The sequence below is a fragment of the Pseudorasbora parva genome, chromosome 9, assembly GCF_024679245.1.
Source record: "Pseudorasbora parva isolate DD20220531a chromosome 9, ASM2467924v1, whole genome shotgun sequence".
NCBI classification, from domain to species: Eukaryota; Metazoa; Chordata; class Actinopteri; order Cypriniformes; family Gobionidae; genus Pseudorasbora; species Pseudorasbora parva.
In genome coordinates, this window is record NC_090180.1 from 26,548,222 (window position 1) to 26,573,273 (window position 25,052).

Genomic DNA, 25,052 nt, shown 5'->3' on the forward strand with positions numbered 1-25,052 from the left:
ATATAGTAAAGCCAATGTTTAGTGTTTGTTTTGGGTTAATAGTTCTTGCAACAGATATTTGGCTATAATTGTTCTAAATATACACAGGTGCCATTCAGTACAAATCACTATAGATCCACAAACTTAAAGGCCTACTGGTAAAGGCACAGACGTAGATTACGCGGGGGACGTGTCCCCCTCACTTTTAATAAAATGTATTTTCGTCCCCAATTTCACAGGGACGCTAAAAACAGCTTTCTCTAACCTCGGTTGATAGTGCGCTTCTTGAGGTCACAGGGAAGTGTATTTACATAGAAACCAACGTGAATACATCAAGATTTAAATTCAGAGACAAAAAATAATCTATGCATGATTGTATTCGTATCTAAATATGAGGAGGGCGCTCTGTCTCTTACAGAAAGTCCAAAAGCGGATTCGTAGAAGTAATTCATACTGGAGCTGCAGCTGAAGGAAAACAATCGTTATAAGTGATGAAACATGACGACGACAATCAGGCGATTGCGGCAATATATGATTTATGTGTGTTTTCAAGCCATCTCAATGAAGCCTATTTATTGACAATAAAGTTAATTCAGCTTTTAATGTTTAGTATCTTCTGCTCACCAAGGCTGCATTTATTTAATCAAAAATAGTTATTTATTAATATTTTTAAATATTATTAAAAATTAAAACAGCTTTTTTCTTATGTGAATATATAGTAATTTATTTATGTGTTCAAAGCTGAATTTATCATCATTACTCCAGTGTCACATGATCCTTCACATATCATTCTCATATGATGATTTTATAATCAAGAAACATTTATCATTATTATCTGTGTTGAAAACAGTTGTGCTGCTTAAAAATGTTGTGGATATTTTATTTTTCAGGATTCTTTGATGAATAGAAAGGTCAATGGATAGCATTTATTTGCATTTATTAAATACATTTTCTTTTGTAATATTAAAAATATCGTTTGTGATCAGTTTAATCCATGTCTGATCAATAAAAGTATTCATTTCTCTCTTTTTTTAATTTTACCACAAATGTTTAGATGGTTTCCACAAAAATTAAGCAGCACCATGAGCACATGAGCACAACAGATAATAATAATAATAATAATAATAATAAATGTGTGTTGATCATCAGTTCCTCAAATGAGAATGATTAGTGAAGGATCATGTGACACTGAAGTAATAATGATAAATTCGGCTTTGAACACACACACACACACACACACACACACACACACACACACACACACACACATATATATATATATAATATATATATATATATGATCAAATACACATATATAGTGAATCAGAACACAGCTGGGCCAGCTAACCAATCCGAGCTCATTGCGTATTTTTGAGGGACCAGCTTCGTAAAACCCGGAAACCATCAGACCGTTTCTACAAGGAGGGACAGAGCAGTGTAGAATAAAGGTAAAATGTATAAAAAATAATGCCTTTTTTTAAACCGAAGGATAAACACGTTACAGTGCACTCCACAAACACAATCAAGCCTTGGATAATGTGTTTTACCACCCCTTTAAATAGCATTAAAAATAAAAAAATGACAACGCAATATGTGGTGGCTGGTGATGATTCTGTGGCGCGCCGCCACAAATTAGTCTATGTGTGGGAAACACAGGAAGAAGTGTCTGACGATGATTACTTACTAATTTATTATTTACATCACTCACTTGACAGGTGAGCTCCCTAAGTCAGGGCAGCTGTGCAAAATCATCACAAAAAGATGAGCCGGGAAATATCCATCCATAGTTGGCCTGGCTCTTATTACATCAACAGTGAGAAACGCTGGGCCAATGGCATTCTCTCCTTAACCCGCACCACCCTGCGCTTCACCTCTGAGCAGAAACAAGAGAATCTGACTAGCCTGAGGCTTTCACAAATCATGGAGATCAAGATGGAGTCCTCCAGCTTTATTTTTAGTGCTCTTACTGTATTAGAGCAAGGAAACATCAAGCATTGGTTTGGGTCTCTCAGGCCTTGCCGTACTGCCGTTTACCATGTGCTAGAGCACTTCTGGAGGGAACGGCTGCTGTCACCCACAGAGCCACAAGGAGCTTCAGCTCCTTTGAGTAAGGGCCAGGAGCTGATCAGCCTAATGTCTGGAGCCCAACGGAGGTTGGAGGATACTGGAAAAGTCCTGAACCACCAGGGAGAGCAGTTTGACAACATGATTCAGGGCCTGGACAAGATTGAATCAGACCTGAGCGTGGCAGATAAGTATGTTTTATGCTAAATATTCAACTTGTGCATAACCTTAAAATAAATGTTCTTTATTGGCATCTATGGTTTTACATTCCAAGGAACCTTTCCATTTCACAAAAGGTTCTTTAGATTTTTTAAATGTTCTTCACACTAAGAATAAATGGTTCTTTTAATCATAATACTTTTTTTATTACCTTTCCAGTGCTCAAGGGTGCTTAGAATAACTGTTAACTCAGAGGTTCTTTGGGAAACCAATTTTTTTTATTTTATGACATTGCTGTGAAACCCCCTTTTTGGAACCTTTATTTTTAAGAGTATAACTTGTACTACAGACATGAATGATACTCTTTTTTTGTGATGACATTTTTATTGAGTTACAGAATATAAATGTACAAAAATAGAAAGTACAAATAAACCAAATTCTGAACACTTTTTTTCCATTGCCGTGCCATAATCCCAAAGCGGTCAAAAATTATTTCAAAAACCCACCCCATCTCCGAAAAATGCACTAAAAACATAATTAAATTTTTCATTCTAGGACAGCTTTAATGTAACCATGCCATAGTTAAATAACAAGAGCTCAGTACATGAACATTACATACAGTGAGTCTCAAACACCATTGCCTCCTACTTCATATGTAAATCGTGTTTGTGAAAAACACCATGAAAAAACAGGCTATTTTCAACATAACTCCAACTGTGTCGCTGAGATCCTTAATATGTATGCCCCAACACTTGCATGTCAGTCCATGTTCATTTTCAGGCGGAACAAGTGTGCAGCCGTCGGGGGTTCAGCAGATAAACAAGCGTCACGCAAGGATAGAGAAAACGGCAGATCATGGACACAAATGTCATGATCAAGGCTCTGCAGGGGATATGAGGACTTTTCATAGCCTTCCCACTAGGACTGGGACAGTTACCGTTTTACCGCAATACCACGGTCACGTGATGCCTACCGCGGGTCTGAGATCGTCACCGCCATCACCGCAAAAAAAAAAAAAAAAGTTTACATTCCAGCCTTCATATTTTTTGCCAGAAAAACAAGCAGGTTCACTTTATCGTTTTTTGTTTTTTTTTTGTATAAAAAATAGGGCCGGGACTCGATAAAAAAATAATAATAATCTAATTAATTAGAGGCTTTGTAATTAATTAATCGAAATTAATCACATATAAATTAGGGGTGTGCACGAATATTCGAATAGTCGAATATTCGATCTGTAATTAACATTCGAAAACTAAAAATACTATTCGAATTTTATTTTGTTAATTGGCTGGCGCCGATTAAGCATGCCCTTGCCGCACTTCCCCGTCTGCAGTCACAGTCAGACTGAGCGCGAACGCTTAAAGAGGAAGCGATAACGCATCCTAAGGTGCGCCACTAATTAAGGCCCCACCTACAACAATTGGTAGGAACTCCCGACTGGAACCATTGAAAATTAAACATAAATAACAATGAAAGGGTAACATTAAGTTGTGATGAAGTTAAAACATTTACAAAAATATTTATTTCAACACAAATAAGGTAAGGTAAAATAAAATAATGAAAGTAGGATGACATAAAATAAAAAGTCACAAGCAACTGGCTACACAGTGAATCCAGGAGAAATCCCTCTAAATCTCGCAGTTATATCTCAATCCACTGGGTGGCGTTGTGGAGCAGGTTAATAATTTAAGTGCATTTGATCACAATGTCGTCGTCTGCCTCGCAATGTTTGGAATTAACGTTACTTCGATGAAAATTGAAAATGCTGTTTGCACTATGATGAAAATGCACAAAATGGAGTTACTTTTGATGAAATCAATTACTGAAACTGAGTTATAATAATATCACCACCACAAACGAGAATCACATGAAATCCAAACACCAGTGGAATGAGCGATCACTGCTCAGGAGTGCAGGTAAGCTCATCTGTAGCTAAGTTACCCCGAGTGCGAGTGAGATAACTTATGATAGCAAAATGATCTCGAGACAAATGCTTCCTTTAAAGTTCTTTGAGGGTTTATGAACAGAAAACACAAAGTTTTTCACTCAAACTTCACTTAACCGTTATCTTTGTCTCCGCAACGCCTGTCAGTGGCGCGTTTTCTCACCCGAGAATAATATCATAATCCAATAATATTATAGTTTATCCCTACATGAAAATGTGAAACAATACAAAGTAAACACATCAGCCATATCAAACACACACACACACACAGGTCGGTAGGCTATAGCCTATTGACGTGTGTGTGTGTGTGTGTGTGTGTGTGTGTGTGTACGTCACGCTAACTGACGCACTCTGCGCTCGTGCTCCTTGAGCTTATAATGCTTTTGTTCTTTAGGCATTTTTTTACACACTGTTTAATGTTTTAAAAACCTTAAGATATAACGTAAGCGTGTTGTGTACATTGCCTAATCATTAGCTTGTTCAGAAATGGTGACGACGTGTTTAGAGAAAAAAAGAAAGAAACATCTCTCATTTTCTCAAAATACCTAATTTAAATAAACGAATATTCGAATATTCGATTTTTATGAGCCCAAATATTCGAATACAATATTTTGGGAAAATGCCCAATATAAATATTTGACCTGAGAACAATGAGAAGTAATTTTTTCACATGGATTTTTACCATTGAATAATGACTGAATACATAAGCTTAATCAACAAAATATTGTTTATTTATTCCAGTCCAGCAGACCAGCGCAATGTTTGCCATTAAGTGTAGCAAAGGCATATTTGTGATATTTGAGGCTCGATGTGCTGCGGTGATATGCAAATTCCTTGTTGTATAGCTTGCACACAACCATGCTCTTGTCGACGCTTCCATCCTTTCGTTTTTTAAAACAAAATTTCCCATCCACGGGGCCAAGCAAAGCGGTCTCATCAGCTTCTTCGTTCATGTTCACTATGGTCGTGACTTGTGAGTGTAGGAATATGTATATTCCAGCAGTGAGTCGACACAACAAAGCATTCCAGAGACCCCCTCTCCGAAACCTGAACCGATCGTAAAACTAATCAAGGATGCCCAACTGGCCCAAAGACAACATCTCTTCCCTTTTATCTGCGTTATCTCAAAACCAGCACAAGGACAAAGAGTCACATGACATGTTTCCTCTTTGTTCTACAAGCATAACAGTGGGTAGAACCTCACGAAGAAGTGATTAAACACTTTTAAGGACCCAACTTTCCTATTGTGATCACAGTACATTTTACACAAATTTACCTTGCATCAAAATGACGAAAATCATTTATCCATCACATAGACATCAAACAGCTTGCTATTCCCATGATGGGAGTAGGAGATAGTAAAGATTCATATGTAATACATGTCTCGCATACAGAGAAACTTTACAAGTTACATGAAAATATACATAATACCTTAGTATATGTTTAAGTCGCCGTTGGGTGGATTAATTCATGTTATTGAATCTATGGTTTAAGTCAACTCCTCAGGTCTGCATTGGTGTGAGGTCTTTGTGTGATGTTCAAAGAGCCTTTGGAATGCGTAGGTTGAGAAAGGAGGGAGGCCGACAAGGGTCCTGTCTAATGTCGGGCAGCCTTCGAAAAGCTTTTAGCGACTCTGTGTCCCGATAACGATTTGAATTTATGCCTGTCGGTAGGGCTGGGCGATATGACGAAATATATCGTCTGGACGATAGAAAATGTCTATCGTTTTATATAAGGCTCTATCGCTTACGCCACGATAAGGCGTTTATGGCAGAATTTTACGTCAAGATGCACCTCACGCCACGGCATGCACATGCAATACATAAACGCGCTCCCTCTGTCTCTCTCTCGCTCTCTCACTCACACACACGCGCGCTGCAGCCTCCCTTCCACTCACGTCACTTTTTTAAAATCCCCCACAGCGCAAAACACGAGTCCCCCAAACGCGCCGCAGAGGAGCTTGTTTGTAATCAGAGGACAAATGGCTCCTTAGTTTCGAAATGGTTTGGGTACAAGGTGATCGCGTTGAAAATAAAGGCGTTTGTCCAGCCTTAGAAGCTCATTTGAATCATTGCCGCGGCTCATTTAAGAAAATGACAGCTCCGAAGAGACGCCGCTTTAGTTTGAGGTAACGTTACTGCTAACAATAATAAAGAAAGACGATCAACACCTTATGTGTTACCACTGAAATGAAGATGTAATATATTTCCAAATGTAAGCCCATCTTAAGCGAAATGCACGCTTCATACTGTCGTCTGCTCTGGCTCTAACCTCGAGTGTTTACTTTTTGCAAACCTTGTGAGCGCGCAAACCCAAACGCTGTGACCTCGCTTCAAATGTTTTTATTGGTTTAAGTACAAACAGGCGAGTTATGAAAAATTGAGCGCGAGGGATATGTTCAATCACACAAAAAGATTTTGGAATGAGACGGCCAACTGTAGTAGCGTTTAGTCCACTGTCTATAATAGCCTAATTTAGAGATCACTTTTTTATTTATTTTAACCGACAACTTTGATCGGTTAACGTTGATACGGTCAGCCATCGGTCAAACGTTCATCGGTTAACATCCCTAGGCAGGTGTTAACTTTACTAACAGTCTTGCTTTAAAAAAAGGTTCTAAATAAAATAAAAATGTAGTCCATACTACCTTTATTTGTTTTGTATATCATTTCAAACTGCATTTCCACATTGCAATTTTGTATAGACTATTCATAAACTGAATTAATAGAAAGGTTGCTATATCGTTATGAATATCGTTATCGGGATATCAAATGAGCTATATCGGGATATGAAATTTTGGCCATATCGCCCAGCCCTACCTGTCGGTAATAAATGAGTCACTTCTTCGTGAGGTTCTACCCGCTGTTATGCTTGTAGAACAAAGAGGAAACATGTCATGTGACTCATCTTGTCCTTGTGCTGGTTTTGAGATAACACAGGTAAAGGGGGAGAGCTGTTGTCTCTGGGCCAGTTGGGGCATCCTTGATTAGTTTTACGATCGGTTCTAGAGAGACAGGCAAACATGCAAACACAACACTCCATACTAGCTGAACTCAGGGATAAGAATTTGATTTCTTAGACAGGATTATGGTCGGTCTATGGCGCAACTAATCAGTAACTATGGCGGTGCTTGACGGCTTTCATAGTAACTTTAATGCTTGGTTGAGCGATGCAAGGGTAAGGGCGTAATTAAAACGTGCAACCACTTGCTCAGTTGCAAGAGTGTCATGGCGGGTAGCTCATGGGACTCTGCAATCCATGTTCTGGACATAACGGAGGTATTGGGTCAATCCTGCTATTTTAGTTCTAGACTCAATTCTCTGTCAGTTTCAACTTCAGTTCAAATAAGAGTGATGAAAAGGGAAAGGCATAAATGAAAGGAAAGGCGCATTGGTGACGACACCTGTGGGAGAAGAACTTCTTTGTTAGGGGGACAATCTCACCAGGGTGGATGTGCCCTGTCTGGAAAACTTGAGTTATCGAGTGCCTAGAAAACAATTTAATGTGTTATTAAATGTGGTGTGGTGTATAGTGAGCTTTGATCTGTGTCAGTCACTTTTGGTCTTCCCCCTTTTAGGTGGTTGGTGCTCTGGGCTGTGTCATTACTTTTCTTTGCGGCTGGTCATGCCGTCATGTTTCTGTCCTCTTCATTGTGTTTGAAGAATTCTTTCATGAGTAGCTGCATGAATTCTTCTGAATCGCTGCTTTGCTTGTGCCAGCCGTCATCTGGTTGTTTGGGTCTGGCACTGGCATGAGAGTCCTGTTCTGTGGTGACAGGAGGTTCTCTGGTGACGGCTCGATGCGGTCGTGACGTGGGGTGCCCTCTAGGGTCAGACCTTGGTGTTGTGTGTTGAACTCAGACTGCTGGTTGCTTGGTCCCCATTTCTGAGTCCATCTTCTGTTTGCTATAGGCTTTCTGTGCCAAGTCCCTCAACTGTTGTGTAGTCTATGTTCAGGGACAGGCCAGGACGCCTAGGTGATGGCTTACTTCTGGAAGCAAGTTTCTCAGGAAAAGGGTCTTGAAGTGGAGGTCCTCCTCCATGTTAGGTTCATTATGTGTACCGAAGTACGCTTTTCTGAGTCGGTTGTAATAGGCATGTGGGTTCTCATGCCGGCTCTGTTTGGTTTCTAGAGTGGTTATCAGTCCTGGGTCAGCCTCAGGATCTGTAAACTCTTGGATGAGAGCTTCTTTGAGGAGTTGGTAGTCTGACTTGGTGTGCGCAGATTGTCTAACCAAGAAGCATCGCACCTCAGTACTGGATGTGGCTTGGAGCAAATAGAGTCTATCTCTGTCAGTCACATTCAATCTCATCTCCAGATGAAAATCAATGTCTTGTAGGTAAAGCCTGAACATCCTGACATCCTGCCACGTCTGGGGTGAAACGGTTTATGTTTCTGGCTAGTTTGTCAAGGTCTTTTGGATCCAGGCCATCGGCAGCTTCATGGTCTGTTCGGAGGGACCCCTGTCTTAAGGCCTTTTCACACTGGATGCGATTTTGACGTGTGAATCATTTGCACGATGTTTTTTTTTTTTTTTTGATTAGCTGTTTGTGTAATGAGCGCTTCCACACCGAACGCGAATGTGCTGAGGCAGAAAAACAACATTTATTTTTTTCTGTTTCAATGTCGTTTTTTATTATATTTTTTTACTCTAGCGGCGACAAAAACGGCTTCAACCAATCACATAAAAGGAAACAAAGATGACGAAATGTCCAGTTGATGTCACGAGCTATTCAATCAACTTTAACCTTGCCAGGCATGGCATTTCTCATGAGATTACAACTGTACGCTGTACAGCTGCAGCTGTGTTTGCCCACTGTATGATACAGACAGCAATAACTTAACTTATAAGTTAATATAATAACTTATAAGTTATTACCTTTTATAAATAGTTGATTTTTTTCTAAACATTGTGTCCGCGATTATGGAAAGTGAACGTGTTGCCATCAGTAGGCTACGTCTGCGGCACTGAAATGTTTACATGTGACTCGACTGGAAACATCTGCTCGGATCGATTGATTCCCTGAAGTGCACAATTTGTCTCGTCAGATGCGCTGCCATTTCTGGAAGAGATCACAAATTGTCCCACAGACTTTAGAAAGTAAGTGCTGAACCGGCCATGATAAAGTTTTAGCTCCTGTTCAAGATTAGCATCCTCACCTTCAGACTCTCTGTTCATTAGACTGGCTGCACCCAAAACCTTCTTCTCGGTCCTTTAAATAAAATGAAAAGCTCGTCTTCACTGAATGATGAAGTGCCCGTGTTTTCTCAGCTGTCGCTGCGAATGTTTTGGAATGTTGGAGCTCTGAAATGTCGCAAATTCGCGTCGCGGCTGATGTGAATGGTTTTGACGCGAAATATTCGCTTATTCGTTACGCTTTTTCGTTACACGTCTGGTGTGAAAGGACCTTTATGGAAGCAGGGTGGCGCTCCTCAGAGAAAGCTGGAAAAGGTTTCAGTATTGCTTCTTCACTTTTCTTGTGGTGTGGCAGTCCCAGGCTGGGGGACGCAGCTCCACTAGGTGGGGGAGAAATCATAGGACGTCTTGTCCTTGTTGGCCCCGGCTGCAGCTTGTAAGCATGCTTGAGTTCCTCTTTGATTGAGTCAAACTCTTCTTTAACATTGTCCAGCTGTCGGTTCAGACGGCGATCTCATCTCGTGACTTGTCAAGATGATTTTCCAGTAGCTGCTCTGCATACTGTAGCTCAGTGGCCAGATCATCTTGTGAAGACTTTGACCAGTCTAGATCTTGGATGGTGCTTGTTAATGTTTCTAGGAGCTTTTCAATTTCTTTTTTGTTGCGTTGCTCCATCTCACCAGACTCTGTCTGTTGGTGCAGTGCTTCCAGTTCTAACTGGTCTACGCATCGTTTGGCGCAGGTCAGTTCTTTCTGGAGGTCTTCTTTCGTTCAGGGATCCGGTGATCTTGGCTAGCTCTTTGTGGTTGTAGCTGTGGGTTGGATCTTGTGCCATGATGTCTGACATATTGGCATCCAGTTGCTCTAATGGGTCCTGCACACTGTGCGATTTTTCAAAATCCTTTGCGAATGTCCCTTGTCAGACTGTACGAACATGATCGCCATGTCACACTGTAAGATCTCAGTTGACATTAATGTCATACTGCACGATAGTTAAGGCGCGCTAAAAACGGACGTGCGCAAGAAAACTCAACCAGAGCTTTATATCATCAATGAATGGCGCGTTCAGTGACAGTGAGCTGCATTACATGTGGGACTGAAATGCTGGCTACAAAGAAATCTCTAGTACTCGTTTTGGTCATAGTTTGTCTTGAAAAACGGAGATATTTGACTGTCGGATTGTGTGCCAAATCTTCTGACACTGCCAGAATTTCGTCTGAGGTAAAATTTGATCGCAGCGCTCATTAATCGGCTGCCGGTGAACATGTCAAACTAACGACCAAAGACGTCAGATTTTAGCCTAGGATCTGAGGAATCTTTTAGGATTTGCTAAATTTGTCCCAGACGGCCAAATCGTGGCCAAAATCGCACAGTGTGCACCCGGCTTTAGGTGTGTTGCCGTAGTTTGTCAACAGCCTGGGGTAAGAGGCTGTCTGTCACTGCACTCAGCCATGTCTCTAAGTCCTCCCAGTGGGCGACAAGGTCAGTAGTGCGGGGTATGTTGGCACACAGCAGAGAGACCTGGAGAAGAGCCTGACACAGATCGTTAAGGGTGTTTGAGCCAAGTGTGTGATGGGCAGTAAGGTGTTGCTTGCTGGGACAGCGGGCCTCTAGTGAAGTGTACTGCTAACTTAGAGTCTCTGTGGGAGAGGATAGTGCGTACGACTTGAGGGACCCAGCTATGGAGGGAGAAGTAAAGGAGAGAGAGAGAAGAGACACAGCAAGGAAAATATCCAGGTAATAATGAAGAAAAAAACTAAAAAAAAAAAAACTTTAGGGAAGATAAATGTTTTTTTTTATTTTTTACAATGTAATTAGGAAGTATTATTGTTGTTATATCTTCCCCTTGATAGGAAGAAAATGTTAACGACAATAATAGTGTTTCTTTTCTCTTGTGGGATTGACACCATACAACAGTTAATGCCCTTTCCTTTTTTGGAAAGTGTCGTTCCTCTTATCAATTTATTTGGCTTATGTTGGCTCGGATGCCAAGAATTTGAGGAGATCGTCTGGATGAACGGAGGAAGAATTCGCACACTTGGTTAAGAACCTGAAATTACAAACAAGAAATGTTTACGACAGGTTTCTATAATCACTGGTTGATTCTCATAGGTTCGGCTCCAGAAATGGCATGGATGAGAAGGAGAAAAGGTAGGAGGAAAAGATGAAGTCAGGAGAGAATGAGGGAAGGGAGACTGACTCGGTTGACAGGTGGATCTGACCAACCAATAGTTGTTATTATGCTCGTTTACTATGCCTATTTGTGAGTGTAAACTGCTTTTATTTGGTTAACACCTAAATAAAGCAATGTCTAAAAGGAAATGGTTTCTACTTTTATAATAAACTCACAGTGTTTGTTTGCATATTCATTTTTAAATAAATATGTTAGAAACTTTGCTACTCCTAATGAAGATAGAAGGGATAGTGGATGAGCAAAACAGCAAGTAATACGGGCAATATGAGTAAAGGAATAAAAAAAAATAAAAAAAATGGAAAATAAAAATCTTAATTAATAAACAAAAAAAAAAAGATTGTTCAATTGAATATTCTTTTTCTTCTATTAATAAATATTCCATTTTATCACCCCCCTTTTATTTACAACAAACAAGCGATGGACCTCATCGTCATTTAAAATAAAATGAAAACGACAGTGGAAGCAGAATGGTAATAGTAATCAATATTCGAGGGAACCGCTCAGGGCAGTCTAAGGGAGGAGTGAATAAATCACCTAAAATAAAAATGAAATAAAAGTAAAATAAGGTACAGTAAAATAATAAAGTAAAATAAAAATAAAACAAATACACTGACTGATTCAATTGATAACCGGTTAGCTTAACCTTTTTCAAGGTTAAAGTTTCCTATTAAACAATTGAAGAGAAGAAAAATTGCGACTATAATACTGTGAATATAAGGTGATTACACTTAATTATAGTAGTTATTTGTGACAGTTATTAGTCACAAATTAAATACGAGTCAGTATTCCTTTGATAGAAAGAGGGAGAGATTGGAAGAGTTATAAAATGTTAGAGTTAAGATGTGAAAGGGTTAAATCTCTCCAACACTGCTTCAAACACACTGCATTTAGCTTCACGGTGCGACAAAAGCTATTGCTATCTGCTAACCTATGAGGCTAATGTCTTTAGCATAGACTTACTCGTGCACACAGCTGCTAGCTTAGCTACACCGGAGTTGTTTACCATATGGAGCGCATGCGCACTTCAAGGTTACCTCGGAAATCCTTTATGACTTCTATTCCACGGCGGTTTCTGTGGCGATACGCAACAAACACAGTTCAACCTACATGCGGGTTACTGCATGCAGATGCGGTTCATACACATTGACTGAAATGGCGGGGGATTTCAAACTTGTACAAACAATGGGCGCTCCTGGACGTTTTTGCAACGTGGTGCTTACATCCTCAGCTTGTGGTGAGCGAGGGAAACATTGACCGGCAGATTCACTCCGGTTAAAATAATAAACAATAACGTTATTGCGATCTCGGCGGATCTAAATGTGTCAGTTTCACTGGGCATACAGCATTGACTGCACACATTTACTTGATCAAGATTTCAACACCGGTTACTCCCTTTAAAATCAACTCGGACACAGTGTTACACGAGGAATGGTATCTGATTTCACCAAGTGATTAGATATGAGTGGGCGCATTAGTAAGCTATCCTAATGTCGGCCTAGGGAGACTTAGCTTAGTCGATAACATTGGAACACGCAATATTAAATCTCACTAGCTAAAACGTTGACTTTGGGAAGCTTTTTGTCTTAACCTTGGAACACGCAATAGTTAGACACTTTAGCTATAACATCGATGCAAGCAGCTGTTGTCTTAAAAATTGGGACACGCAATATTTAATCAATCTAGCTGTACTGAGGCCTAAAGGAGGAAGTAAGGAACACACTTACTCCTGTCCTGTGCGCTGTAAGGCGACTTTTTGTCACAACAGGCAATTTAAAATTTCTCACTGCAGGTTTTAACAATACAAACAAAGAAACGCAAAACAACAAACTAGAGTTCAACTTCATTAAACACAATGTCCTGTTGTGTGGTCGTAACGTTACATATCAATAAAACAGCCTTGTTTTCCCGTATCCTTATCTATCTTCCAGATAAATAGAAAAGATACCGTCACAAGTGTACATGTCTTTGTGTAAATAATTTAGTTCAAACTACCAGCATTTATCTCCATCAATATGTAGGAAATGATTCGGATAAAATAACTCAAAGGGGTATTGAATTACAGTAAAAGGAACCATGATACATATAAACGGATTAAAAATTAATATTTAACACTTCATCAACTATTCGTCCAGCAATACGTTGAAATTAGAGTACATTATCAATCCTGAATCGAGATATTACCCATTACAACGGCAATAATATCAATTTTAGAAGCTTAACTTTCAAACCTTTGGAAGCTTAACTTTCATAGAAATTAATTTGAGAAGTTAAAACACTTACATTGCTCCCCATAGCTCCGTTTAAATTAATGCTTGCAGCTGAAAGCTTTGCTGTAAGTGTGATCTCCCATTCCCCATGTGCGAGTTGAAAACGTGGAAATGTCTCCCTCTGCTGGCTGTAGTCTTTAGCCTCTGGGCAAACATTCCAAAGATGACGCAAATATAGGGCTGGACAATAATTCAATATCAATATATATCGCGATATAATTTTTTTCAATAACGGTGATATGATTTTTAAACGCATTTCCGATATTTCGATATGACTGACTTTCAGGGCGCATGCCATCAGAAAGAGCAGAACACGATTGGCTTCTTGCGTGATGACGTAGGCCTACACCACGGACACGCAGCCAGTGCTCAGCAGTAGTAGGCTGATAGATCCAACGTGGCAAGTTTTAGCTACAAAGAGAGTTTCCCTGACCGCAACACAAATGTGACTGATCGAGCTTCCACAAGTAAGGAGAAATAAATAGTTGATAAGAGAAGAAAGACTAACTTTCTTTAGTGGCGTGGAAGTGGTTCGTCTATCTAAAGCACTATTCGCACGGGATTAGTATTATCTAGGGACCTCTGTGATTTAGAAATGACTCCTCCACATCTGAGTTTTGCGTGGCACATTCGCACGGGATAAGCAAAGCCTGTGATTTTACTCGAATTTACTGACTTCTCCCGGATATGTTCGTTATAGATAGCTGTATGAAATCATAAACAGGCATCGATATCGTTTTGATTATTTTACAGTAGACTAATAAATAAATATAATTTCGTTCAGTAAGCGAACAGACGCCATGAACTGAGCTCAGACCAGCGGCAGGAATCAGATTTCATTTATCACGAGTAGGAAGCTGAAGATACGGCGGAAGATTCAGTTTCAAAACTAAATGTAAAAGCGCCTATTTCACAAGATTGTCATTGTAGCCTACTATACTGTTCTGTTATGTTTTTCATTCAGAACAGTATTGATGTTAATATTAAACACACCATTCAATCAGATTACTCCCAAATTGACACTCATTCTAAAGTGAAAGTATAATCCGTGTGGGCGCGGCTGCACGGGAATTAACGGTGCGCATTATGAATGCAGACTTTATTCTTCGTGAAAGATAAAGATAGAAATGCTCACAGGGAGAAAAAAAGCTTGCAAAAAGTATATACAATCCGCCTAATCCTGGCCAAATCACAGAGATGTCGATTCACACAGGACTAATGTTATCACAGGACCTCGGTGTTCGGCGAAATATGGTAGGTAGGCTAATTTGCGGGGGAATTTTTACTTTACAAATTACAGACATGGCCGATTCGCACGGGATTAAGATCACAGACATTCTCTGCAATTATTACAAATCACCAGAGGTCCACAGATAATACGAATCCCGTGCGAATGGGGCTGATATTAAACTTGTGCCGGAGAGGTGCCGACTAGGGCTGTAACAATAGCCTACATCGACATAGATGCATCAATCTAATGTCTAACAATACGATGCCAAGCGTTACAAATAATCCATGTAGACTATTTATGTATGAGGCAAGTGGCACATTTGTTTTAATACTTTCCACATTTGCACACAATGCCATGCATTAACACTATTGCGTTCATTCTCGTTTACCTTTCAAAGCTTGTGAAAGACGGTCAGACATGGCTTCGCGAAAATGTATCATCTTCTCCTGTTTAAAGCCTTGCAAAAAGCAGCGTGCACTCATCTCAAACAGAGCACAACTAGGCCACTGAATTGAGTCTTATTTTATTTATTTTTTTGTGCATCAGTAGATAAAGGTGTAGTTTTGCATAAAAGGAGAATATAGCGCTATGAATCGTTCTTCACTGAAATTTAAAACTTAAAAGAAAATGCTCAATAAACTGCGTCTGCGAAGTGAGAGTCTTGTTTATTTAATGGTGATTTCACATTTCTTGTTCGTATAAAGGCTAAATACAAATAAAAGGTGAACATAAATTTATTTGTACCGTTTTTATTTCTAAAATATTATATAGTTTTATAGGAGGAGGTTTCATAGACTTGGCAAATTAATTTGTCAGAAGTTTGTAGGTACAGAAATCCTTTGTGGCAGTTCTTGGTAGTTTTTCTAAAGCTTTTATATAGTTCATATCGATATCGAAATTATATCGTATCGACCAAAATTAAGAAATATATCGTGATATAAATTTTGGCCATATCGTCCAGCCCTACGCAAATATCGTCAATTTGCGTCACGAGAGGAATTTTTTCCAGAAATAAAGGCATAAATCTCTCGTCTCAGGGGGATGTGAGGGGGGAAAGCACAATCATTTGATTATACTCCAGGGTTTCTACTGATACAAAGCCATATGCTAATCGCTGAAGTAACCCTTTAATGGAAAGGAGTGAAGTCCCAATGATTTCTTAACCACAACCTGAGAATCAGTATACTAGCAGGTCAATCTTAGTTTGCACGCTTAGATATGATTTTTACCAGTTCAGCAAGAATGAAGAGTCATGTACTTGCGTTTGAATGCTCCTACGAGCATGGGTTCCTCTTAGCATGGCGTTGCTCGGCTGGTAGTCAGTTGTTGTGGTCAGAGGGACAAATAGTTGGTTTTGCGGGCTGAAAAGCCGGATTCTGGATGGCGTTAGCTGGTTGCTACGCGACGGGGATCTCTGTGGCGCGTCTGCGCAGACTCCAGGAAGTTTTTTACGGCGAGGTTCAGACAGAGTTTTTGAGTGTGGTGATGAAGAGCTCTGGGTAGCTCTGAGGACGCTGCGTGCATGCAGAAAAGGCTTGCATGATCAAAGCAGAAGTCACCGCAAAACCATGGCAGTTAGTAATGTGCGGAGCAAAACAAAAAGCAAAGATATCTTGCTGCCCGGGAGTTTTAAACGGGCCCCAAGGTCCCTCCTTGGGGGCGTCTCCGGCCAATGAGATGTTGTGGGCGGGTGTCCTGCCCACTTCTCCTGTTCATGCATATCATTAGTGTAATGTCTGATTAAACACTTTAAAGGACCCAACTTTCCTATTGTGATCATGGTACATTTTACACAAATTTACCTTGCATCAAAACGACGAGAATCATTTATCCATCACATAGACATCAAACAGCTTGCTATTCCCATGATGGGAGTAGGAGATAGTAAAGATTCATATGTAAGATTCATATGTAATACATGTCTCGCATACAGAGAAACTTTACAAGTTACATGAAAATATTCATAATACCTTAGTATATGTTTAAGTGGATTAGGTTAGGTAGATTAGGATTGGGTGGATTAATTCATGTTATTAAATCTATGGTTTAAGTCAACTCCTCATGTCTGCATTGGTGTGAGGTCTTTGTGTGATGTTCAAAGAGCCTTTGGAATGCGCAGGTCAAGAAAGGAGGGAGGACGACAAGGGTCCTGGCTAATGTTGGGCAGCCTTCAGAAAGCTTTTAGCGACTCTGTGTCCCGATAACGATTTGAATTTATGCCTGTCGATATTAAATGAGTCACTTCTTCGTGAGGTTCTACCCGCTGTTATGCTTGTAGAACAAAGAGGAAACGTCATGTGACTCATCTTGTCCTTGTGCTGGTTTTGAGATAACACAGGTAAAGGGGGAGAGCTGTTGTCTCTGGGCCAGTTGGGGCATCCTTGATTAGTTTTACGATCGGTTCAGGTTTCGGAGAGGGGGTCTCTGGAATGCTTTGTTGTGTCGACTCATTGCTGGAATATACATATTACTACAGCCTAAATGTCTTGATCCTGTGGGAGATAAAATTCACTCTTCAGATGTTTTACAACATCAGGACAAAAACATGAAGACGAAGATATTATAGACGGTGTCTATCCAGCTTGTCCCAAATTCATCTCAAAGCACAGACTGGCACGACGCATCTTTGCGGGGCAATAGGCTATTGAGAATGAGGACATACGTCATGGTAGCTTGCTGTCACATGACAAATTGGGCGGTTTTTGGGCCCGTCCACCATTTTGGGATCCGGTTGCCAGGGGCAACACTGTAAGAGCGATACAGAGATCGGAGCAGGAAAGACGGCTCGAGGAATTATCACGGTGTTTAAACTGAGAAATTTAAAAATGGAAAATAAAAAGAAATGGAGGTTAACTACAGGGAGAAATCGCTACCAGCGCCAGGCAGAGGTATTTAGAGGAGCTGGATGATATAAAAAACGTCAATCCATACGAGCTGCCTGCAGCAGAATGGAACAGAGACCTAACGTTAGACGCTTTAACTTACTACCTTGCACGTTCATGAAATGTTTTATATATTTTTTGTGCATTCTGAATAATAAATAAATATATCTCCCCACTATCCTGCAACAGTCTAGTGCTCATCCTCTTATTAACAGTATATTTCTCATACTGACCATATTTTATACCTGATGACAAGTTTACATTTCTAAATGAATTAAACTAATAAAAAGGAACGCTTGTGTGCGCTGGTGCTTTTAGTCCAGTCTTAAGTAGACCAAATGCTCAGTACATACATGTAACGTTAGAGGAAAAGGACAGTTAACTAGCTATAGGCCTAAGTTGCTTTGAATATTAATCATTTTAGCTAGCCTGACAAGCCAGACCCACATCAAGATGTTTGGTCTGGAAACTCACCATAGACAGGGCTCAATCCGAGGGGCGGGATAAACGGTTCTTTCAAACTCCCTCTGCATGCGATAGGATAGCGCTACCACAAACCAGAGCAACGAAGGTGAAACAGAGCTTGTTGATACATTAAACATTCACCGTATCCGGTCGGCTAAACTCCGAACACATCTTCCCTTTTTAAGAATGACTTCAGTGCCGTTCTTTGTTCTTTTCTCAGAGAAAAGCTTAACTCCAAGTCTTCCAGAATCGCAGTCAAAGCTGATTCGAAAGACCGCCGCCGTTCACCAGTTTCTGTGTTTACTAGAAGCATGCAAACTCAACTCGGCCGTCGTCATTATGGCCCCGCCCGCCGACTCTATACACGATGTGATTGGCCCATCCAGAGTGAGGGGAATACAGCTCAGAAGGGTATTGAGAGTTCCTAGACGACACTTGCGGGCAGATTAAATTTGCTGCCGCTAGGGTGCGTCGAGATTTCTAGGCTACATTTTGGCATTAACATGTAAATTACATACAATACAATTTTTGACAATGAAAAATTACAGAGTACAGAATGAATTTCAAAACGTTTAATACAAATAAATAAAGGATCGTGTTCTTCAGGTGTCAACACACTCCAGCATCGCGGTCACTAGTAAGACGATGACTGACACCCTGTGGTGAAATAATGGCGTATGTTTTCCAGCAGCTGCTTTCTCAGATCGGCTGGGGTGGATTAAAACTTTGTTCCGTTGAGTTTGGATAATGATGTGCATGGTAATCAAAATATCTCTTCTCCAGTCTCCGTTCGAATCCAATACCTGGCAGACCATCCTCCCAAAATGGCGGAAGGGGGCGGGCGCGGTGTCGTGACGACATCTCATTCTCAATAAAACAAATATTTTTTTTAACAAATATTTAATTTTCTTATATTCTTAAGGTTACCATTATTTACTTAAAATCATTTAAATGTTTTACAGGCTGTATGTGTTGTTTCACTGACGGAAAATAAACACGCATGCTTATGACATGGATGTTTGCGCGTTTATTATTGTAAAATGTAGGCTATATATGGAATACAGTACAGTATTTAAAATAGCATATATGCATTAGTTATACTCTCAATTTAATTTACAGAGCAAACTATAGAAAAAGATTAATGTGTGGGGTACTCACAACAAGACGCGCAAGAGGGGGCACGGCGCCACACCTGTTGCACGTCTTTTTTTTTCTTTCTTTCTTTTTTTTATATAACGGGTTTCAAAGAGGTTTACCACTGAACCGCGGGAATTTCTAGCTTTTCAACCACGGTAAAAAAAATCCATACAGTCCCAGCCCTACTTCCCACAGATAAACAATGTCAACAGTCATGGTTGATGTTTATTTACAATTGGATACCGCAACAAAGTTGTTTGTTTGCTCGACCCATTTCACCACAGAGTTTTTCTAACCTGGGCAGGATTATCTATCTAATATAGCAGGATTTGCTCAGCATTTGATACTGAAGCCAATTTCAACTGTATTCTTGCAAGCAGTAAGTAGTGATTTTATCCACTTATTGACTGTTAAAACCCATTTCTGATTAAATTGAAAGTTTCTTAGTAAAACAAAATTATGATAATATCCCCTGTGTTGTCTAGATCTAACGCAAGATGCTAAAGTAACAACTGGAAACTCCAAGTAGCTTACATAACAGTTTGTCAAATGACAAAAGTTTATATTATTTCCTGTCAGTGTTGTCATAAAATACAACAGAAGATACATATGTCGATCCCTTTTGATGGATTGAAATCTAAATGAGCCTATATTTCATCATTAACATAACTCAGAATCTAACTACGTTTACTCCTACTGTTTAGTTTCTTACAGATCGCTCAGTCGATCATTGTAGCTAACGTCACCTTCTTCACCATCTAAGTTACAACAATAGTCATTTGACAAGGCTTCTAGTCAATTTGTTAAATAAATATACCTTTTTGAGAACTGAAGTATGATTATTTTGCAGCGGATAAGTAGTAATTAAGTAAAATAGTAAAGAGACTATTTTGAGTGGCTTCTACATTAATTTGTTTGGCTAAATAAATCGACGTTTAAATCAGTACTCTACTATCAAACTGTAACGTTACTGTAAACAACATATTTATGCGCTACCCAGTTCAGTTCGTGATTTAAATTTGAGAAGCTATTATTGTGAAATCATTGCCATGACGGATGGTATAACATAGATGTGTTAGCTGTCATTGAGTAGCAGTGGAGTGAAACAGCCAATCAGAGCAGAACTCTGCATTAATATTCATGAACATTCCAAATAATGCAAAAACAGACCATTACATCATAGGGACAATTTCTAGGGTTGTAAATGGACCTGTAAAACTGTATCTGGACAATCTTTGACCTTAAATAAGCCACTTACCCTCTATTTAGATATTGGAGAACAATTTAAGAACACAGTTTAAGATATTTTATATTTTGTCTGAGAGTATATCCAAGTGTATGCACACTTTACTGTCCATGTCCAGAAAGGGAATAAAAACATCATCAAAGTAGTCCATATGTGAAATCAGTTCGTTGATTAGAATCTCTTGAAGCATCGAAAATACATTTTGGTCCAAAAATAACAAAAACTATGACTTTATTCAGCATTGTCTTCTCTTGCTTGTTTGTGCTCAATCCTCAAATAAAGATTAAAACGGTTGTGAATCAGTGAATCGATCAATGATTCGGCTCGCCAGTGTCACGTGATTTCAGCAGTTTGGCATGCGATCCGAATCATTGATATTTTCGATGCTTCAAGAGATTCTAATTAACCAACTGATGTCACATATGGACTACTTTGATGATGTTTTTATTCCCTTTCTGGACATGGACAGTAAAGTGTGCAAACAATTAGATACGCTCTCGGACTAAATATAAAATATCTTAAACTGTGTTCCGAAGATGAACGGAGGTCTTACAGGTATGGAACGACATTAGGGTGAGTCATTAATGACATCAATTTCATTTGAGTGAACTAACCCTTTGGTCTTACCTTATAGCCTACAGGATTTGATTTATTGCAACATTCCATTGAAGAATGCACAACGAAATTTCGGCCCAATAATAGCATATCTTCTCTCAACTTGTAAAACTTTGCAACTCTGTCTGCACGTATGCTAAAATAAACGATCTTTGCCGGTGTTGTAAAAAAAGAAAAGAATTTAAGGATACACTGTTACTTACCAACATAATCATTATTTCAGAGATAAATAGTGAAGGCGAATGCATACAAACAAGCCCTCCGTTTAGGATTTGAACAAATATAATCCAAGTGCCTTTGATGAGGTGCATGGTAACGTTAATGTTTATCATCTGACCGTCATCGTCTAAAGCCCGCCCTGATGATTTCATTGGTCCGAACAGTTTTTGTTCGGGCATAATCATTCCTCTATGGATCGAGTCCAGACCAAACATATTGCAATGGCTCGCAATATCAAGAACTGTTTCTTTCAGACATGTTCGATTCAGAGAACCGGTGAACTAAAAATACTGAGCATGCATGATAGCGTCGGAATGAACCGAACTGTTTCTCTCGGAGTGGGAAGGCTAATGCTGTTTCTAGACAACTGATGCTGATAATATGAGCATGGGTGAAACGAGGATATGTGTAAGTTTATGTTATGATAATGTAGGTTTATTTAATCTGTGTAAAACATCAGTGTTTTAGGTGTTTGAGGCTAGAGGTGAAGCATTGATTGACTGATAGACAACTACTCTGTAAGTGTTTGTAACTTTTCTCATTTGATTGTTTGTTCATTTGTTTTTGGATAACTGTGTCTGTGTAGTGCAGTAGTGTGTATTATTAGTTTTGGTGTATTCTCGCGGTGTGTGTGGGAGTTAGCATTTGTTTGGTCATTGCCACGTTGTGAGTAAGCATTTGTTGGGGGCGTTCCCAGCTGTTTTCAATAACGATACTCAGGTGAGTATAAATAGAGTGATAGTCTGCTGCAGCGGAAGCGGCAGTGTGAAGCCCTCCTTGTGTGAAGACTGACGAGTGTAAAGACCTCAACTCTTCCCTGTGCAACTCTTCCCGAGCAAGGACCCTGGCAAGGCACTTTAGTATCATCTTCCTTTCATTATTTGTGTTCGGTTCTTTTCTAATTCCTATCTGGCCTTTTCTCTGATCTGTATTCACCACGTGCTTTCAAATCTCAACTATTTCTACTAGCACTCGTAAATCACGCTCTGTACACACGAGATGCCGCAATCCTAATAATTTGCGCTATATCCTAACATCCTCTGCTACTTTACTCTCTATTCCAATTGGTCTCTGGAATTGCCAGTCTGCTGTAAACAAAGCAGACTTTATTTCATCTATTGGGACTCATTCTCAGCTCAGTCTCATGGCCCTAACTGAGACCTGGATCAAACTAGAGGACACTGCCAGTCCTGCAGCCCTCTCAACCAATTTAACTTTTTCACACACTCCTCGGCCTATTGGGAGGGGTGGGGGTACTGGTTTGCTTATCTCAAAGGATTGGAAATTTGATCCCTTACCATCTCTACCGGCCAGTTCATTTGAATCGCACTCAATCACTATTACTCACCCTGTTAAAATCCATGTGGTAGTGGTCTATCGTCCTCCAGGTCACCTCGGTAACTTTGTGGAGGAGTTGGATGTGTTACTTTCTAGCTTCCCTGAGGATGGCACTCCACTGATTCTGCTTGGTGACTTCAACATCCATCTTTATAAACACCTAGCCACAGACTTCAGCACTCTACTGACTTAATTTGACCTTAAGTTAGTATCTACTACGGCTACTCACAGATCAGGTAACCAATTAGACCTCATCTACACACGCAACTGCTCCACGGACAACACTTTAGTTACTCCATTACACACCTCAGACCACTTTCTCATCACTCTTAACCTCATACTGACTCCTGATACAAATGGAAAAATGGACTGCATTTATATAGCGCTTTTATCCAAAGCGCTTTACATTTTTGCCTCACATTCACCCATTCATACACCGACGGCGATGTCAGCCATGCAAGGCGCCATCCAGCTCATCGGGAGCATGCTGGGGTTAGGTGTCTTGCTCATGGACACTTCGACACTTGGTCAGGTGGAACCGGGGATCGAACCACCAACCTTTCGGTTTGTAGACAATCTACATGAACCACTGAGCCACTGCCGCCCCCAACACGTACAACACGTACTCCTACACATATTACCTTTCGGCGTAATCTACGCTCACTCTCTACCTCTCGCCGATCCACTATGGTTTCATCTTCACTCCCTCCACCTGCTCAGTTCTCAGCACTGGATGCTAACAGTGCTACTGACACTTGCTTCACTCTAACATCCTCCTTAGACAGTTTTTGACCCCTTTCATCCAGACCAGCCCGCTCCACCCCATCTGCCCCCTGGCTGTCTGATGTTCTCCGTGAACATCGTTCTGGACTCAGGGCGGCAGATAGGAAATGGCGGAAATCTAAAAACTATACTGACCTTACCTTGTATCAGTCTCTTCTCTCTTCTTTCTCTACAAATGTCTCCACTGCTAAAACAACATACTACCACAACAAAATCAACAAATGCTCTGACTCTCGCAAACTCTTTAAAATATTCTCCTCTCTCCTTTGTCCTCCTCCTCCCCCTCCTTCATCAACTCTTACAGCTGATGACTTTGTATCATTTTTTACAAACAAAACATCTGTCATCAGCAACCAGTTCTTCTCACCACAAACTGACACGCACATCTCAACAACTGACACGAACACGCTTCCATCCTTCTCTCCGCTCTCCGAGGCAGATATTTCTATACTCATCCTTTTCAATCACCCTACTACCTGTCCACTTGATCCTATACCCACTCACCTCCTTCAGGCCATTTCTTCTTCAATCACTCCTGCACTCACTCACATTGTCAACACTTCTCTTCACACGGGAACCTTTCCCACAGCATTTAAGCAGGCTCGGGTAACCCCACTGCTTAAGAAACCCTCTCTGAATCCAGCACTTTTAGAAAACTACCGACCGGTATCCCTTCTGCCTTTCAGTGCAAAGACCCTTGAGCGAGTTGTGTTCAATCAACTCTCTATGTTTCTTGAACAGGACAACCTCCTAGACAACAACCAATCCGGCTGCAAAAGCGGCCATTCGACTGCGACTGCCTTGCTCTCGGTAACTGAGGCACTGAGACTGGCAAAAGCAGCTTCCAAATCCTCAGTGCTCATTTTGCTGGATCTGTCTGCTGCTTTTGACACAGTTAACCACCAGATCCTCCTGTCAACACTTAAGAAGACTGGGATCTCAGGAACTGCTCTCCAGTGGTTCAGGTCTTACCTCTCTGGTAGGTCCTACAGGTTGTCATGGAGAGGTGAAGTGTCTAAGTCACATCATCTAGCTACTGGGGCGCCTCAGTGCTTGGACCACTTCTCTTCACCATCTACATGTCATCATTAGGTTCTGTCATTCAGAAACACGGCTTCTCCTATCACTGCTATGCTGATGACACTCAACTCTACTTCTCATTTCAACCAGATGATCCTACAGTCAGTGTTCGTATCGCTGCCTATCTGACAGACATTTCTGACTGGATGAAGGAGCATCACCTTTAACTCAATCTTGCAGAATTACTTATTTTCTCAAACAATTCAGCACATCAAAATTTCTCCATTCTGCTTGGTTCATCGACCATAACTCCATCCAGGACAGCCAGGAACCTTGGAGTTGTGATTGATGACCAGTTAAACTTCACTGAC

General features: G+C 40.3%; 1 protein-coding gene across 1 annotated transcript in view; it reads left to right on the forward strand.

The window, feature by feature from the left end:
• The first annotated feature begins 1,723 nt into the window (after nucleotides 1-1,723).
• snap47 (synaptosome associated protein 47) overlaps nucleotides 1,724-25,052 on the forward strand; it is an 89,904-nt gene continuing 66,575 nt past the window's right edge. Inside the window, exon 1 of the mRNA XM_067452140.1 lies at nucleotides 1,724-2,234. Coding sequence (XP_067308241.1) covers nucleotides 1,741-2,234 — 494 coding nt within the window. The 5' untranslated portion in view covers nucleotides 1,724-1,740. The remainder of the gene's footprint in view (nucleotides 2,235-25,052) is intronic.